Raw genomic sequence first — 18,522 nt, forward strand, 5'->3', positions numbered from 1 at the left:
CATCTCTCCACTCCTCAACTCTCCCCTCCTCCAAACCCTCCACTGGTTCCCATATCCTTCCAAATCGAGCACAAATTTCTCTTCTCTCCACCAATCTACCCCCATCTTACAGATTCGCCGCCTTCACCTGTTACTCCCTTGTCTTATGTTGTCAAGTTGTTCCTGACTCATAGTGACTCCATGGACACATCTCTCACAGAAAGCCTCATCTACAATCTTTCTGGTAGTGTATTCATAGAGTTCTCTTGGTAAAAATATGGAAGTGGTTTATCACTGCCTTCTGCTCAGTAAACTTGAGTCTCTACCCTCTACTGTCACCCATGCTGCTGCTACCCAGCACAGGTGAATTTTGACTTGTAACAGATTGGCTTCCACTTGCTAGCCATTGCCCAAGCTAGGAATGGATTGGGTATGCCTCTGCTTGACTCTTCTGGATCAATAATGTACACACTTCTCCGAACCGAGGGTTCTCTGGTGTCATTTACTTAAGCCATTCTGCTCCTTTCAGGGCCACAATCTACACATCATATCTGTAATTTATTTACATTACTGTCTCCCTCTCTTCACTGTAAGCTAGTTGTGGGCAGGGAATGTGTCTACCAACTCTGGGGTATTGTACTCTCCAAGCATGTGGGGTGGGACAGTGCTCTGCAAAAAAGGAAGCACTCAATAGCTATGATTGATTGCAAACCCCATACTGGAGCATACCACTGGGAATACAAAGGATGAGGAAAGAGGAAAACCACTGGGAAAAGGGGAGAGAGGAAGAAGCGAGAGACAGTGAGGCTTGCCCGAGCTTGCTCACTAGAGACTGTTTGTTGTCATTCAATATACTTAATTCAATAGATTGTATTTATAGTTATTTTTAATTTATCAGTAATGGAGAAAATCTGAACTACAAAATGGAGTTCTGGCATTGGACAACATATTTTCATAAAAAAGTTAACATCTCTGTACTACATAAGAGTTCTCTACAACATCTTATGACATTAATTCAGCAAAGAATTGCTTGGAGAAATGCTTTTCATCCATGTAGATTTTATTTTATTAATCACCAAACACTGTGCAGTATGCTCAATTACTACTTTAATTCCGATATCTTGAGCTGAAAGATAAAATATAATGTAAAGTCCACTATATTTTCTAGAACTGCTTATCTGAACCACATTATAATAAAAAGTGATTGGGCAAAAAGGAAAAAGATTATGTACACAGTTAAAACAGATTTTCATCAAATTCTGCTTAAATACAATTTTGAAGATATATTTTATTATAGTAAAATATTAAATTAGCCAGAGGAAAAACAGATATACACATAAACACAGAGTAAAGGTGATACACAATTGCCATCCCCAACTTCTTTCTTTCTTTTTTTTCCTTTTAAAGATTGTAGTAATTCTTTTCACCCAGTTAACTTCACGGATGTTTGGTTGTTGGTGGCAGTGAAGCTTTTCCTTTCTGTTTATCAGCTTTTTCCATTTTTAGCTGTGATTAAATATATTTACGCATTTGTTATAACAGTTTATAAAGAAAATATTCTAAGATGCAATTAACTTTGAAAACTGAAGCAAAGTAGCATCTAATTTTTAATTTGAATTTGATGTTACTATTACATGGTATCTTCACAAAGGTTTTAATGAGACACCAGCTCATCTATCTATGAGACAGCTGTGTATTAGTCAGTGATTTAACCCAATTATTGAGGAATGACTGATCAATTTTAAAACATGACGTTATTTCAAAAACTACATGAAACTATCTTCTCCATCTCCTCTCTCAAGTTTGCTCCCCCTTCATTCCCGAGATAGCACTTTCCAAGGTCACCAGTGACCTCATAGCCAAATCCAGTGGGCAAGAGGAGGATGAAGAAGCAGCGAAGCCATTCCCCTATGATAAAATGAGTGTCAACTGTTTTTTTTATTTATTGTTCTACCTTACCTTACAAGGACCATTGCCAACCTTCCCTCAGCAGTGTGGACTAATGGATAGAACAATGGCCTAGGAATCAGCGGACCCCTTCCTACCTCACCTCGCTTCTCTCCTTCTACAACCCACCCCTCTCACTTGGCTCCTCTGGTGCTAACCTTCTCACTATGCCTCGATCTCGCCTGTCTCATTGCCGACCCCTGGCCCATGTCTCCTACCTCTGGGTTGGAACGCCCTCACTCCTCAAATCCGCCAATTACTCTCCCCGGCTTCAAAGCCTTCCTGAAGGCACATCTCCTCCAAGAGGACTTCCCAGACTACGCCCAACTTTTCCTCATCTCCCACTCCCTTCTGTGTCACCCTGACTTGCCCCTTGTCCCTCAGCACTTACGTGTATATAACTGTAATTTCATTTATTTATATTGATGTCTGTTTACTTGCATTGATGCCCATCTCCCCCCAGCCCTAGACTGTAAGCATGGTGTGGGCAGGATTTGTCTCTCTTTATTGCTGTATTGCACTTTCCCAAGCACTTAGATCAGTGCTCTGCAAACAGTAAGCACTCAATAAATACAACTGAATGAATGAATGAATTTCTGTGTTTAAAGTTACAGTAAAATCAATATCATCATCAGCAATATTAAATGCTTACTTTATGTACAGCAGTAATTTACAGTGCACTTGCATTTTTTTAATGGAATTTGTTAAGCACTTACTACATGTCATTCGTTGGTCTATGTAATGGGGTAGATACAAGATCATCAGTTGGACACGGTCCCTGTCCCACGTCCCTGTCCCACACAGGCTTTACGGTCCCTGTCCCACACAGGCTTTACGGTCTAAATTGGAGGGAGGAGGATTTAATCCCCATTTTACAGAGGAGGTAACCAAGGTAGAGAGAAGTTGAGTGATTTGGGAGAAGCTGTTTTTCACACTCTCCTAATTTATATTGAGTCTGAAGAGCAAGAATTGTTCACAAACCCAGTAACTTTTGATTTAAGGCATAGGGCTGTTATTAAATGATGCCTATAAAATATAGTGATCATTTTTCTATTCCTTCCCCTTTTGCAGCTCGTTAGGTTCCCACATTTAGTAATCAGTAAGGCCAATTTTAAATATTCAGCTTCAAAAAATATCCTGGGATTGAGAAAAGGCAAAACTGCAAAAACACAAAAATTATTAGATTAAAATCAAAATACACCCTGTTCTGCTATTACACAGAAATGACTGTCTTCGAACTAGATTTCCCCCAACCTATTAATTCAATTCTGGCTATATTGTAATTTTCCCATAACATGAAGTTCCTCAAGAATATGACCCCTACATATTCTGAACTCCCTATATGAGAGAACTTGATGTGTTCACATCTCTTTAAAGACCTACCCGCTCCTGGTACCTCCTTTCAAAGAAAGCCATGTCATCCTCTCCAGGTCTCTTTAAGCAGGAAATCTGACTGCTTGTGCCTGCGGAATCTTAAAAAAAAATTATGCATTATATAAATGCCACAATTATTATCATTATCATCATTACCATGGTTTGTAACAGAAAGCCTCCCACTTCTATAGTAACTAATACTACCCAATTGAAAAGGAACAAACCAGCACCCAAATTCTCTTTCAACAGCCACTGGAACAATCAACCAATTTACAATGGTTGAAGTTAGATAAAGATTATATGAAACTTCCTTTTGAAGGACCTAGAAGCTATGGCAAAAATTTACCAACTGGGAAAACTTTCCCTTGCAGAGAAAGATGACTATTTTGTTGCCCATCTGGGTCAACATATACATTTGCTTCTGAGAAATCTGAATATTGATGATATTCAGATCTAACTCTTATTTATATTAAATACACAGCTTCTAATTTTCTCAATGACTGATCAAGTTAAGAACATGTTAAGTTAAGAAGTTAAGAAGTAAACTGAATGAGACTGGTTTTCTAAAAAATATTTGGAAATAATACTGGTAGCAGAAAGACCTTTAAAGAAGGTTGCAAAAGCATTCATATATTGAACTTCAGCATTACATAAATTTATATTTCTACCACAAACAAATATTTTCTGTCACATGAACTGATTACCATCTGTTGATCTAGACTGAGAACAGGATGGTCTTTGAAATGCTTTAATAAATGGGTGATCCATGGCAGTTTCAGGAGATTCCAGACATTCAAGTGAAGGTGCACCTGATGGAAAATAGTAAAGTAGGAAAACTGATATTAGCCCTTAAGAAAAAAAGATTTTTTAAAGTACCAAAATGTAAAAATATATTCTGTTGAAATGTGTTTCTTTTCAAAGCCTTTTAATTCAAAGTAATTATCAAAATTGTTTTCATGACTAATGTGGACACTATATCACTAATAAAGGAACAGCACTGCAAAATTGGAATTTTCTTTGGGATATACAATTATCACCCTCTCACAGAGATCATTCCTGATAAAATACATTGCAAAATGGATAGAACTATTTTTAATACATTTTTGATACCTCAGTGTAATTCAATTTCAGAAGTAACTTGAAAACTTTGTTTATATTCCTGAAAACTATTTGTAGCATCAAAAAGTCCTTCTAAAATAGAATTAAAAGTACTGCTTATATTTGCTACTATTCAAAATTAAAAGGTACCAGCTAGAACAACTTTATAAGTTTTGGGCAGTACCTGACAGCATATCCAGAATAGTGTTACATCTGCATATATATAAATGTCAAATTCAATGAACAATTAAAATACATTTACAATTAAATATTCACAGCATAGGTCCCTCTCCCTCCATTTCAGTTCTGTGAAGAGAAAAGGATTATCATAGAGCTACTCTTTCCTTGAAAATATCTTCCCTGTCTCTCCTTACTCTTCCCCATTTCACTGTCACTTCCATCTTGTGTTGACCATTATCCAATTCCAGTCAACCAAGTTGGGTTTATTTTGGATTTGCAAGTACACCATTTTTGTACGTAAGCACATAACCCTGATACCTACATAAATTGACCAGATTAGGAAATAACTGGAGAGTGGGTAAAGTAAACTAACTTCCATTTAGAGAAGCAGCAAGGCGTAGTGGCTAGAGCACGGGCCTGGGGGTCAGAAGGTCCGGGGGTCTAATCCCAGCTCTGCCCCTTGTCTTCTGTGTGACCTTGGGCAAGTCACTTCATATCTCTACGCCTCAATTACCTCATCTGTAAATTGGGGATTGAGACTGGGGGCCCTCTGTGGGACAGAGACTGTGTCCAACCCAATTCGCTTGTGTCCATCCCTGTGCTTAGTTCAGTGCCTGGCACATAGTAAGTGCTTAACAAATATCATTATTATCTAAATTGATTTGGTAAATGTATCTGATATACAAAGTGGAATATGACAATAGGTGATTACAGGGATTCCTACTGAGTGCTTGCTCGACAGTGAGGTGACTGGAGCAAGTGGTGAGTGCTGGATAAAAAATATTGGCTGTGAAAGAGGTTGAACTGGTGAAAATATTCTAAGATGACTTGTGTAAATGACTTCAAGACCAGTCTGTATATTTCAGTCCTAAGTTAAGAAAAAGAAATGAATGCGTAATAAACCCGAAGCTCAGAAACCCTCACTTACCTATTCCACTGTCATCTAGTCTCATGTAGCCTTCTGCGAGAGAACTAAAACCAGTTAATCCTCCCATTGCAGCATAGGGAACATCCTGCCCCACTGGTTTTCCCTGGGCCAGTCTCTCCTCTTTAGTTTCCACTACTGTATCATGAGCATATGCGGGCTGACCGCAACCACAAGTGAACGAACTATGAAATCCTGAACATTTTGAACCTGAAATAAGTTATAAATAACTTGGTTACATTTCTTCAGTAACAGTACATCAGACATCTTTCTCCAAATTGCTACACTTGTATTCCCCTGGGTTCTAATCCCAGCTCTGACACTTGTCTGCTATGTGATCTTGGGCAAGTCACTTGACTTCTCTCTGCCTCAGTTACCTCATCTGTAAAACAGGGATTAAGACTGGGATCCCCATGTGGGAACAGTGACTGTGTCCAACCTTGCATCTACTCCAGCGCTTAGAACAGTGCCTGATGCATAGTAAGTGCTTAACAAATACCATCATCATCATCATCCTATGGTCCCAGCTGCTCTTATCTCCCACCCCTGGAATTCTGGGCCTGGACATTGCTGTCACTTCTAAGAGTAACAAGGAGCTTCTTCCGGAAGCTGCGGCAGTAGGCTGAGGGCGAGGGATATTTTAAGGTATGTGGGGTCAGGGGGGAAGAGAAATGAGAACCAGAAGAGGCAAAATGTGGAAGAACTGAACTGAGAGCAATTCTGAACTGTAAGCAATTTTTGTGGGCTTTACTTTCATTTAGCAAGACTGTGGCATGCATATTGGTGGCTGGAAGAATCAATCGGTGGTACTTATTGAGTGTTTACTGTGTGCAGAGCACTATAACACATGTTCGGGAGAGTACAATGCAATAGAATTGATAGGCATGGACACTATATCCAAGGAACTTACAATCTAGTGGATAGGCAGGTGAGATAGGAAGTCACAGAAAGATTCCTCAGTGATTTCCCCAACTCCATAACCAAATAAAAAGGACAGTGCTACAGCTCAGATGCCAACATGCATAATGAAAACTTCCCCACAAGCCTTCACACTACTTGGGCACAGGGATCATGACTACCAATTCTATCATAGTCTCACAAGCATTTACTACAGTGCTTTACACACAGTAAGTGCTAATAATTGGAAAATTATAGGCAGCCAGAGGTATAAAAGACTAATTTTCATCATTTGAATGCCTCCATCTTAGGACATATTTACTCTATAAAAGTATACATGGCTCTGTCCTTTCACAAAGTCATTTAAATCATATATTGTAAATTACATATTTATTCTTACTAATCTCTGCCTCCCCCTCTAGACTATAAAATCATTATGAGCAGGGAATGTGTGTGCTAATTCTGTTGCAGTGTACTCTCCCAAGCACTTAGTACAGTGTTCTGCACATTAGTAAGTGCTCGATAAAGCCAAGTGATTGTTTGAAATATGTTTGAATAGACAATAGGTTTCAACTCAAATTACTCCAAAAACAATTTCAATACCAGAGACTAGAGAAAACCTTTGTGCTTTTTGTCCTACAAAAATTTGGTCTCACCTGAATGACTTCCCCAACATAACCTGGATTTTATTAAATATGGTGTTTAATATTTATCAGATGCCCTATCAATAAATATCTGCAATTAAAAAAATTTCACTATCCACAGAAGTAAACTTAACAGCATTTCTTGTAACACAGACAAGTAAAGGGGTGGCCACTGTTGGCATCTGAAAATACCAGACATTGAGAAAGTCATGACATTACATTCAACAGGCAGACAATATATTGCAATAACACTCTACACAAGCCATCTTGTAGAAGAAGGCTGTTGGTCCAAACCAGAAGTATTTCTTGTGCCAAGTCACTGGTTCCCTTCCTTCCGCAGCACTCCTGCGCTGTGTCCAACCTGATTACCCTGTATATACCCCAATGTTTAGAACAGTGTCTGGAACAGAGTAAGCGCTTAACAAATATCACCAGTATTATTAGTAGAGCCCATTGTTGGGTAAGGGATTATCTCTATCTATTGCCGAACTGTACATTCCAAGCGCTTAGTACAGTGCTCTTCACACAGTAAGCGCTCAATAAATACGACTGAATGAATGACCTTACATAGCCTGCTATTTAAGCACTTATTTATGTACCTATCCATTTCTCCTTTCTCTATTTTCTGCAAATAATTGCGTGTGTCTCTGCTAAATTGTAAGCTCCTTAAAGGGCATGGAGCATGTCTTCTCTCAGAACTCCTTTACCATCCATCTCACTGGAAACTGCTGTTCTAAATTCATAAAAAGACACCATATAATAAGGTGACAAAATAGGCTTTGGTTCAATTCAACCCAATTTCTGTGTCTTATATTTAAAAAAAAAAATTAGGGTGAAATCTGAAAAAAAAAAAATCCAAACGCATTAGTTTTGTTAATTGTTTTAAAATTTCTTAAAGCCATTTTGACAGTGAAATTGTTAAATGAAATTGCAAATCAATTTTATCATGCTTGATTTAAGGCAATTTAGTACTTTTATATGATAATGTCTATGTTCTACATAGCAAGAAGGAGAATGGTGCTAACATAAGAGATGGGCAAAAATTGATCATAAATGCCATTTACCTTGGAAAACTAGTCAGGAGAAGGGAAGCTCCAGCCCCTAAAATGACATGACCTTCCAGATATCTAATTCCAAAAGGCATGTCAATTCTACTAACACTGGGGGAGACAAATAAAATGAATTACCAAATCGGTGAGTTTATGGCAACCTAGGCAGAATCAGGATTAATTCATAAAATCAATTTGTTAATCTTAATTTTTCACTGTGAAAATGCACTTGGCAAAATTTACATTATATATCTTTAAGCTTGGGAAGATGAAAAACTAAGTTTAAAAACGTATTTGGGGAATAGGCATTAAATTGTATAAAACACTAAAACTTTACATTCTATGTATAACCTCAAGTTTTATATGCTGGTTGGAGTAAAAAATTCAAATATTTTTAAATATTCATATCGAAAAATCTAACTTACACACATTGCAAGAAAACCCTGGAGCTGCACTATGCTGTTCGGCGAAGTGTTTACATCTACAGCGAATTGGTTGAGTGCCATTTAGAGGAACATAATTATAGGAATTGCACAGACAACGATTCACCCTACAAGGTACACAAATAGGACGATCTTTTGGGATAACTTGAAAGTCTGTTTTATGTTGTTTATACCTAAAAGAAAACAGAAGCTAATGTAAGATGTTAGCAACACAAATATGGCAAAAGTGAACACAAATTTCCATTTAAAACGCCCTTCAAAATGGTTCCCATCAAGAGGACTGTGAAAGTAACTCTGAGTCATCCCCCAAAATTATTTCGGGTTTTGGGGAATGAAAATAAGATATATGACAATAGGCTTGTATTTCCAGTGATTTTTACAAGAGAAAATGGTAAATCTTTTAGATTTTACTTTTCTGTCATTTAAGAATGAGTCACAGTACACAAGAATAAAGAATTTTTATTCAACTCTTACATGTCTTAAAACAAGAATGTCAACCTCTAAATTACTGGTGGCCCAAATTTCTATTTATGACGATACCAGATGGCTGACTTGTGCTAAGAGAGTGGTGGAGCACAACACCCCCAACATCCTCCCCATCTTTAGCACCAACAAGGAGGCCAGAAGTTTCATAATAAGACTAATGACCCTTTCTCCTCTTGCTTCCAACTACCAGGAAATTAGGGCTGCTTCTCCTTATGAGAAGTGGAAAGTGGGGATATGAGTCAGAGAAAAAGCAAAAAGGGGAAAAAAAATGGAGGAGGGGGCAGGGTTGCCCCGATTCCTTTGGGAGTCCACGGCAAATAGAATAGAAATCTTCAGGGTGTTCTTTTCAGCCCAGAAATTAGGTTGTTGACACCCCCATTTTAAACCTTTAGCTTTTATATTAAATGTGGACCACAGACTTATAAATAGTCACAAATATTAAAAGATCCTCTAAAAAGCCACCTTTCAGAAAGCTAAACTAAGGGAAACTTTTTTAAAACTTTTTAATAAATGTACTTAATATTGCAAGCCCCAAAACCTGAAATAAGATAATTAATTATTAAGGCAGCAACAATTTAGGGTACTTTAAAAATATTAGTGTAAAGCTTCACCATCCTTTAAAAATGAGAGAAAAAAAAAATTCAGCCTTGCAGATTTTCAGCAACAAAATTTACCACATTCTCCCAATGTAAAAACTCAAATCAAACTTTTTATAACTGGCTGGAAAAAAATTACTATTTGTTTTAGACAAGAACAATGCTAAATTTAGTGTTCTATTTTACAACATTTGTTAACAGTGAACTGTGTCACACAATGGTACCCAATGTTATAAACAAATCTTTACATATGATTTTTGTACAAGCTCTAATCCCTGTTAAAAGGAAAAACAAAAACTTATTAACAAGTACACCCTTCATGCTAGGGGGCTGAAAAAATTGTTTTTTTGGTTTTGTTTTGGGTTTCTTTTAAAAAAGAAAAAAAGGTTAACCAATGATGTGACTGGTTAGGGTCATATCCAATCATATCAGGAAGTAACTCCCTCTTTGCCCAGTGATAGTAAACTCATGGAGACTCACGTAGTTTTCCTTAGTTTTTGATGAACTGAAAAAGTTCCCCTTGAATTTTCCTCAAGGTGGCAGTCCCATGCAGACAAGCCGCAGGAAATGGTTTTAAATTCACTCCCCAAGACCCCGGAAGGTGCATAGGCCTCCGTCCTCCACAAATACTTCCAAATTTGCTGCCACAGGAGGAACGGTGCTCAGCATTTAGAATAGTGCTCAGCACAGAGTAACCACTTAACAAATAGCATAATTATTATTATCATTAATAAGGTACAGGTCACTGTTCTTCAAATGATAGTCAATTAAAAATGAGTATTTATTGAACACCTAGTGTGTGCAGAGCACTATACTAAATGCCTGGGAAAATACCAGAAATCCAATCCCTATTCCCCAGAAGTTTACAAATCTTCAGGAAATACTAATAGAACAAGTTACTTACTAATAATTGGAGCAGGAGACAAAAACAATGCTACAATTGCTGGCAGAAATATCAGAAAATAAATAAACGTAAATTGACGCAAGTCAGGACTGTATATAAACACTGAGGGCAGGTGTAGAAACATAGGTGCTACTGGCAGTTATTTTTTGGACTGCACCTGGGAAGATGGAACTTAAATAGGGAAGGCTTCTAGGGGGGTGGGCTTTCAAAAGGACTTTCTGGCAGAAGGAAGAGTGTGAGCAAGAGGTCATATATGGGAGAATAGAGAACTAGGCACAGTGAGATTAGTTTGGGAGGAAGACAAATACCAACTGGGATACAGGGAGAGAATCGTCTTGATAATCACTTTATTTTAATTTTTTTTAATAAAATTTATTCTATTTGAAAATGACTGCATTCTAAGCAGTGTTTAAAAATTAACCAGAGAAGAGAATATTTGACTCTTAAGGATCATAGCATTATCTTAACTAGAGTGCAATGTCAGTCTTAAGTTACAGTATAAAATATTTTTAAAACTTGGCATAACTTCTTTAAACCCATTATCTTTGAAAAGCCAGTGCCTACAGAAATATGAAATTCTTTTTTGAAATACAAGAAATGTGCATATCACTTAGATATCACATACATATCACATACAACACTATGCACATTAAATCAATATATCATCTCTATTCTTCTAACAAAGTTATGGGCTCCTCAATTTAACATAGTGTTTCCAATATATCTAAATTAACACTGTTTATGTGGGGGGGGTTTCACCCCAGCACGCTTAAACCATGTACTGCTAACACATGTTTGGCAATAAAAAGACCCAGATATCTTAGAATTCCAGTATTTTAAAAGCTTATTAGGATTTATTAGGATACTCTGTAAATCTGAAAAGAAATCATGGAATACCATCAAGACAATAGGTAATTAGGCTCCTATAATCAGAAGATGGTTATCACCTCAATCTTTGAAATTTATCAACCTAAGCCTTTTAAAACAAAATGAATTTGTGAAGTATCAAGAATAATTGCTGTAATCCTTAAAACTGCTTTTAAAATATCTTCAATTTTCCTGCACATTGATATTCATATTATGCATTTGAAATACACTACAATTTCTGAAATATTTTACATTTTCTTATCATTGGTGATAAAAATGGCTTACCTATGTGAACAAAAGCAGAGCGTCTCCGGGCCCACGAGTTTACAATCCATGCCAGTTGGAGATCTCCAGCTCACATACAACCTGTTCTTTAATCGCATGGGTAAAGTTTTTTTCTTGTAGGCTTCATATTCTTCTGGGGTTAAAAGTTTCCCTTCATCATCCTCACCAACAATTCTACAACAAAGAGTTGCAAAATAGTTTAAGGACAAAATTATAAGAATAAATCATGTTGACAACTACATATATAAATGTGAAGGATTTCTCTGGGTTGCTGTAGCAGTCACCACCCTGACCTCTAATTTGCTAATTCCCAACCAGGAAATGTGTTTGCAAGTGCGTGCGCGCACACACACACATGGTATTGACAAGCAGCATGGCCTAGTGGAAAGACCATGGGCCTGGGAGTCAAAGGATCTATGTTCTAATCCCAACTCTGCCACTAGTCTGCTGTGTGACCTTGGGACACGTCACTTCACTGTGCCTCAGTTACCTCATCTGTAAATGGGGATAAGACTTGTGAGCCCCATGTGGAACATGGACTGTATCCAACATGATTTGCTTGTATCTACCCCAGTTCTTAGTACGGTGCCCGGCACATACTAAGCAATTAAATACCATTAAAAAAAAAATAGCTGAATCCCTGAATGCTGAAGAATCCTCAGCTCAAGAGGTCCTGGGTCTGTCAGGAAGCTAGGAGGATGGGGAGGGAACACATGAACTATACCAATTTCACCCCCTAAACCCACAGAAAAAAAAATTGAATTGTGAGCATCCATGGGGGAGGACCAAGTTTAATTCCCACCTGTGTATTCTTTCCCAGTGCTTAGAATAGTGCTCTGCACATAGTAACTACTTCATAAATACTATTATTACTACTTTCAGTGTTATGTAATACCATAAAACTTCCAGGGAAATGGGGGGAGTTAGAGAGAGAAGATGCTGTGGGAGTTGCCTGGAAGAAGGAGGTCTCCAGAGAAACACAAGTAACAGAGCTAGTGGGTGGGGAGAAAAGATAAAAATATAAAGAGAGGGAGAAATAGAGAAAAAAGGAGATTGTGGAAAAGGAATGGGAAAAAATATGGAGAAGAGAGAGTGGAAGAGAAGAAAAAAAGAGAGTGTAAGAATGAAGAAAGAGAAGGATGGAGATGAAAAATGGAAGATAAACAGAAAAAGGGAGAATAAGAGAAAGAAGGGAAGGGGAATAACAGAGAAAAGGGGAAGGGGAATAACAGAGAAAAAGGGAAGAGTAGAGCAGCTGAAAAATGGAGGCATAAAAAAGCAATGATAGAAAGGTCACCAGAGAGGTCCCAAAAGGAAGGAAGGGCCAAAAGGCAGTTAAAAATACATATGAGATGGTCACAGGAAAAAACTGGGGGATTACAGTAACAAGAGAAATGCAAAGGGGAATATCAATTAATACAAGTGAAAATAAAAAGAGGCACCGATTCAAGAGATTGCAAGTATAACAGGAGAGGAATGCAGGGACAGTAAGAGGGACAAATAAGTACAAAAATTAATTCTTTCAATCATATTTATTGAGCACTTACTGTGTGCACAGCACTGTACTAAGCACTTGGAAAGTACAGTTCGGCAACAGAGACAATCCCTACCCAACAACGGGCTCACAATCTAGAAGGGGGTGACAGACAACAAAACAAAAGACAAGCATCAATAGCATCACAATATAAATAGAATTATAGATATATACACATCATTAATAGAATAGTAAATATGTACATTTATACGCAAGTGCTGTGGGGCAGGGAGGGAGGTAGAGCAGAGGGAGGGAGTAGGGGCAATGGGGAGGGAAGAAGGAGCAGAGAAAAAAGGGGACAGTTTGGGAAGGCCTCCTGGAGGAGGTGAGCTCTCAGTAGGACTTTGAAGAGGGGAAGAGAGCTAGTTTGGTGGACATGAGGAGGGAGGGCATCCCAGGACATGGGAGGACATAGGCCAGGGGTTGGCAGCAGGACAGGAGAAAACAAAGCACCGTGAGGAGGTGAGCGGCAGCAGAGGAGCGGAGTGTGCGGGGTGGGATGGAGAAGGAGAGAAGGAAGATGAGGTAGGAGGAGGCAAGGTGATGGACAGCTTTGAAGCCAAGAGTGAGGAGTTTTTGCTTCATGCGAAGGTTGATAGGCAACCACTGGAGATTTTTGAGAAGGGCATTGACATGCCCAGTGGGTTTCTGTAGAAAGATAATCCAGGCAGCGGAATGAAGAATAGACTGAAGTGGGGAGAGACAGGAGGTTGGGAGATCAGAAAGGAGGCTGATGCAGTAATCCAGTTGGAATAGGATGAGTGATTGTACTAACAAGGTAGGGGTTCAATGGGAAAATACAGTTCATGGTCCTATGAGAAAGCCTGGACAGTGACAAAAGGAGAATAACAAGGGTTACGGGCTTATGAGCCCATGTAGGAGGGGAAGCTTTCCTATCTGATCCATCTTGAATCAATTAACACATAATTATGGCATTTACTAAACATCTTCTAGGAAAGGGAAAAAGAATATAAAGTATAATGTATCTAATTCAGGAAGAAATTGGGCATTTATGTCATTAAGTGCATCTTTTCAAATATATTTATAGCAAGATAAAAGTTTTAAAATCACTGGTTCATATGCAAAATTGGAATACAACACTAATAAACCCACAATAACCGCTTTCAGTACATCATATGAAGTTTTAGAAAGGAGAGACATAGTTTAGAAGTTAGTTATGGTACTCATTAAGCTCTTGACTGTGCTAAGCACTCCAACAGATACAAGATAATCAGATAAGACAGCACCATCCTGCACAGTACCCACAATCTAATAGGTTGGAAGAGGAGGATTTTCTTCATCTTTCTGATGAAGAAAATGAGGCTCTGAGAGACTAAGAGATACTCCCAAGGACACCCCCAGCAGATCAGTGGCAGAGCTGGGATTAGAGCATGGATCTCCTGACTCCCAGTCCATGCTCTTTCTAAAAAAAAGTACGTATGAAACTATCATCATAGCACAAACAAGCACCATATCTCTGAAAAAAAATCACAGTGGAATACAAAAGACTCAAAAATTGGTTCAAGAATTTGTGTTATTTTAATTTTTTATGTAACTTTTACATTTCCCACTTTTCTTCCAAATAAAGTTGCCATATCTCTTTGGCCCTTTGCCTTCTATACCAAAAATCTCCAGGGAGAACAGAATACTTTAGAAACTATTATTTTGCTGAATTGCTTCTCTTTGGCTTTTTTAATGAATACAGTGTAATAAAAACTGAAACTTTTTATCACATCTAATTTTGAATTTATATTTTATCATGTCATTCCTTCCTTTGGGACATGCAGAGCATAACCGTGATGTTTGCAAATGACTGACGAGCTCCTCTGATGGAAACAATCACAGAAAGAACCCAAGTAGGACAATAACTTTAGTTTATGAAAACCTCAATGTACTGTAAATGAAGGAGACCCCAGTTTTTTTCTCTCAGCTCTGTTCTCCTTTACATTTCACTAGAACTTGAAAATATAACCTATGGTATTTAAATAGAACTGAACGATGGTATCTCCTCGATTCTATTGGATGATAAAATTTTAAATTGCAAGGCTGTTCTAAATAAACTATGGTTGAAATCTGTACTGAAGACTTCCCTTATTCCACAGTTAGCTAGCAAAACCGTACATTTCTGTGATACTTTGATTTCCCAAAATTATCTTCCGATCCACTAGAATCCTAGCCCAAGATTTTTTTGGGATATGTATTTTGACCAAGAAAACTCTATGGTTACACTACCAGACGACTGCAGATGGAGGTGGGGCGTTCTGGGAGCAATATGTCCATGGAGTCGCTATGGGTTGGATACGACTCGACGGCATAAGAGGAGAACACCTCTTTGAGAAATGATAGCAGGAAAAGTGAGGTTCAAGCAAACAGGGCAATAACTAATAGCTTAGTGTTTAAATTCTGACTCCAACACTAATATTTGAATTTGAAAAAGTCAGTTGCCTAATCTGGGGCCCTACTTCAGCTACATAATGAATGCCAATCTTTACAGGCATTTTGAACATATTACTGAATTTTATCTTCAAAGTGCTTCGTGTTTCATAGCACTATTGTATCCCACTTTTTTTAGCCACACCCTGTTTTATTCTTGACTAAACATGCCAAACCACAACACACTTCAGCACAGTATAGAAGCAGTGGGAAGCAACGTGCCTTGGTGGAAACGGCACAGGCTTGGGAGTCTGAGGACATGGGTTCCAATCCCAGCTCCGCCACTTGTCTTCTGGGTGACCTTGGACAAGTCACTTAACTTCTCTGTGCCTCAGTTGCCTCTTCTGTAAAATGGGGATTAAGAGTGTGAGGCCCTCTTCAAAACCCTACTTAAAAATCACCTCCTCCAAGAGGCATTCCCAGACTGAGCTCCTCTTCCCCCTCTACTCCCTCTGCCATCCCCCCTTTACCTCTCCGCAGCTAAAGCCTCATTTTCCCCTTTTCCCTCTGCTCCTCCACCTCTCCCTTCCCATCCCCACGGCACTGTACTCGTCCGCTCAACTGTATATATTTTCGTTACCCTATTTATTTTGTTAATGAATTGTACATCGCCTCGATTCTATTTAGTTGCCATTGTTTTTACGAGATGTTCTACCCCTTGACGCTGTTTATTGCCATTGTTCTTGTCTGTCCTTCTCCCCCGATTAGACCGTAAGCCCGTCAAACGGCAGGGACTGTCTCTATCTGTTGCCGACTTGTTCATCCCAAGCGCTTAGTACAGTGCTCTGCACATAGTAAGCGCTCAATAAATACTATTGAATGAATGAATGAATATATGGAACAGGGACTGTATCCAACCTGATTATCTTGTATCTACCCCAGCGCTTACGACAGTGCCTAGCACATAGAAAGCGCTTAACAAATACCATAAATATCAGGGAATGTACTTTAAAATATGCCCTGAAGTTAACCCCCAAGGAAAATTAATCCCCACCTCAGCTCCCTAAGGGTAGAATCAATCAGGGGTATTTGTTGAGTGCTTACTGTGTACACAGCACTTTGCTGAGTGCTTGGGAGAATATAATAGAGTGGGCAGACAGGTTCCTTGCCCACAATGGACTTAAAGTCTACAAGAATACCAACTGTTCTCTTTCCTAAACGTTTTCCCTATTAAGACCTGAAAGCAAGTCTTCCTCCCTCTCTTACACAGTAAAGTTCTTTCTCCCAGGGAAAGTGGGGTGCAGGAAATTGTAGCTCACAGAGGATGGGGAGCCAGGGAAGGGAGCAAGGCCTAGAGGAAGGTCAAGAGTTCTAATCCTGCCTCTGCCACTTGTCTTCTGGGTGACCTTGCACCTCAGTGACTTCATCTGTAAAATGTGGATTGAGACTGTGAGCCCCAGTGGGACCGGGACCGTGTCCAACCCGATTTGCTTGTTTCCTCTCTCCCCAGCCCTTAGTACAGTGTCTGGTATAGAGTAGTCGCTTAATAATAATTATGGTATTATGTGCTTACTATGTGCCAAGCACTGTTCTAAGTGCTGGGGTAATAATAATAATTATGGTATCTGTGAAGCAGCGTGGTTTAGCGGATAGAGCACGGGCTTGTAAGGTCATGGGTTCCAATTCCGGCTCTGCCACTTGTCTGCTGTGTGACTTGGAGCAAGTCATTTGTGCCTCAGTTACCTCATCTGTAAAATGGGGATTAAAACTGTGAGCCCCACGTGGAACAACCTGATCACCCTACATCTACCCCAGCGTTTAAAACAGTGCTCTGCACACAGTAAGCGCTTAACAAATACCAACATTATTATTATTATTAATCCCCATTTTACTGTTGAGGTCACTGAGGCCCAGAAAAGTGAAGTGACTTGCCCACAGTCACACAGCTGAGAAGTGGCAGAGTCTGGGGATTCTAACTCCTAAACCCGGGGTCTTTTCACTGAACCACGCTGCTTCTCTAAAGCACCACTAAAATAAATAAATGTTGGTATTTGTTAAGCGCTTACTATGTGCAGAGCACTGTTCTAAGCGCTGCGGTAGACACAGGGGAATCAGGTTGTCCCATGTGGGGCTCACAGTCTTCATCCCCATTTTACAGATGAGGTCACTGGGGCACAGTGAAGTGACTTGCCCACCGTCACACAACTGCCAAGTGGCAGAGCCGGGTTTCGAACCCATGACCTCTGACTCCCAAGCCCGTGCTCTTTCCACTGAGCCAGGCTGCTTCTCCAAAGTAAGTGCTTAATAAATACTATCATTACCCCAGCGTTTAGAACAGTGCTCTGCACACAGTAAGCGCTTAACAAATGCCAACATTATTATTCTTCTTCTTCAGGGGAGGAGGCGGCGGCGGGAGTCTCCTCACCTCCGGTACTCCAGGTAGTCATCGACGGCCTCGGCGGCCTGGGGGGACACCGTTAGGCGCTCCATGGCCGGGGCCGGGGCTCGGCAAAGGGTCTGCGCCACAGACAGCGCTGGGGCCGGTCCTGGCCAACCATGGCGGCGACCCCCAACACCTCGTCTTCCCTCCCCACAACTGTCGCTTGCTTCCTCGGGGCGCATGCGCACGGCGGCGGTCCTCCTCCCCTCCCCACAACCGTCGCCAGGTACCTCGGGGCGCATGCGCACGGCGGCGGTCTTCCTCCCCTCCCCACAACCGTCGCCAGGTACCTCGGGGCGCATGCGCACGGCGGCGGCCCTCCTCACAACCGTCGCCAGGTGCCTCGCGGCGCATGCGCGCGGCCGCCCACCCTGCTCCGCCTCCCCTCCCCTTGACCGTTGCCAGGTGCCCCGCGGCGCATGCGCGCGGCCCCCCGCCCTGCCCCGCCTCCCCGCCCCACGACCGTCGCCAGGTGCCTCGCGGCGCATGCGCGCGACGGCC

At 40.1% G+C, this 18,522-nt stretch overlaps 1 protein-coding gene across 2 annotated transcripts; it reads right to left on the minus strand.

The window, feature by feature from the left end:
• Positions 1-847: 847 nt before the first annotated feature.
• FAM221A (family with sequence similarity 221 member A) lies at positions 848-18,212 on the minus strand. Of its 2 annotated transcripts, none has more exons than XM_039912904.1 (7): positions 18,007-18,212; positions 11,675-11,848; positions 8,519-8,643; positions 5,507-5,713; positions 4,005-4,109; positions 3,310-3,398; positions 848-1,485 (listed from the first exon to the last, which is right to left on the minus strand). In XM_039912904.1, the coding sequence occupies exons 1-7, from the start codon at positions 18,201-18,203 to the stop codon at positions 1,417-1,419; spliced, it is 966 nt and encodes a 321-aa protein (XP_039768838.1). In that variant the 5' UTR covers positions 18,204-18,212; the 3' UTR covers positions 848-1,416. The 2 variants fall into 2 exon arrangements, with proteins under 2 accessions (XP_039768838.1, XP_028926895.2); XM_029071062.2 differs by having other exon boundaries at positions 8,519-8,709; positions 18,007-18,210.
• Between the last annotated feature and the right edge of the window lie 310 nt (positions 18,213-18,522).

Source organism: Ornithorhynchus anatinus, chromosome 8 (genome assembly GCF_004115215.2).
Source record: "Ornithorhynchus anatinus isolate Pmale09 chromosome 8, mOrnAna1.pri.v4, whole genome shotgun sequence".
Lineage (NCBI taxonomy): Eukaryota > Metazoa > Chordata > Mammalia > Monotremata > Ornithorhynchidae > Ornithorhynchus > Ornithorhynchus anatinus.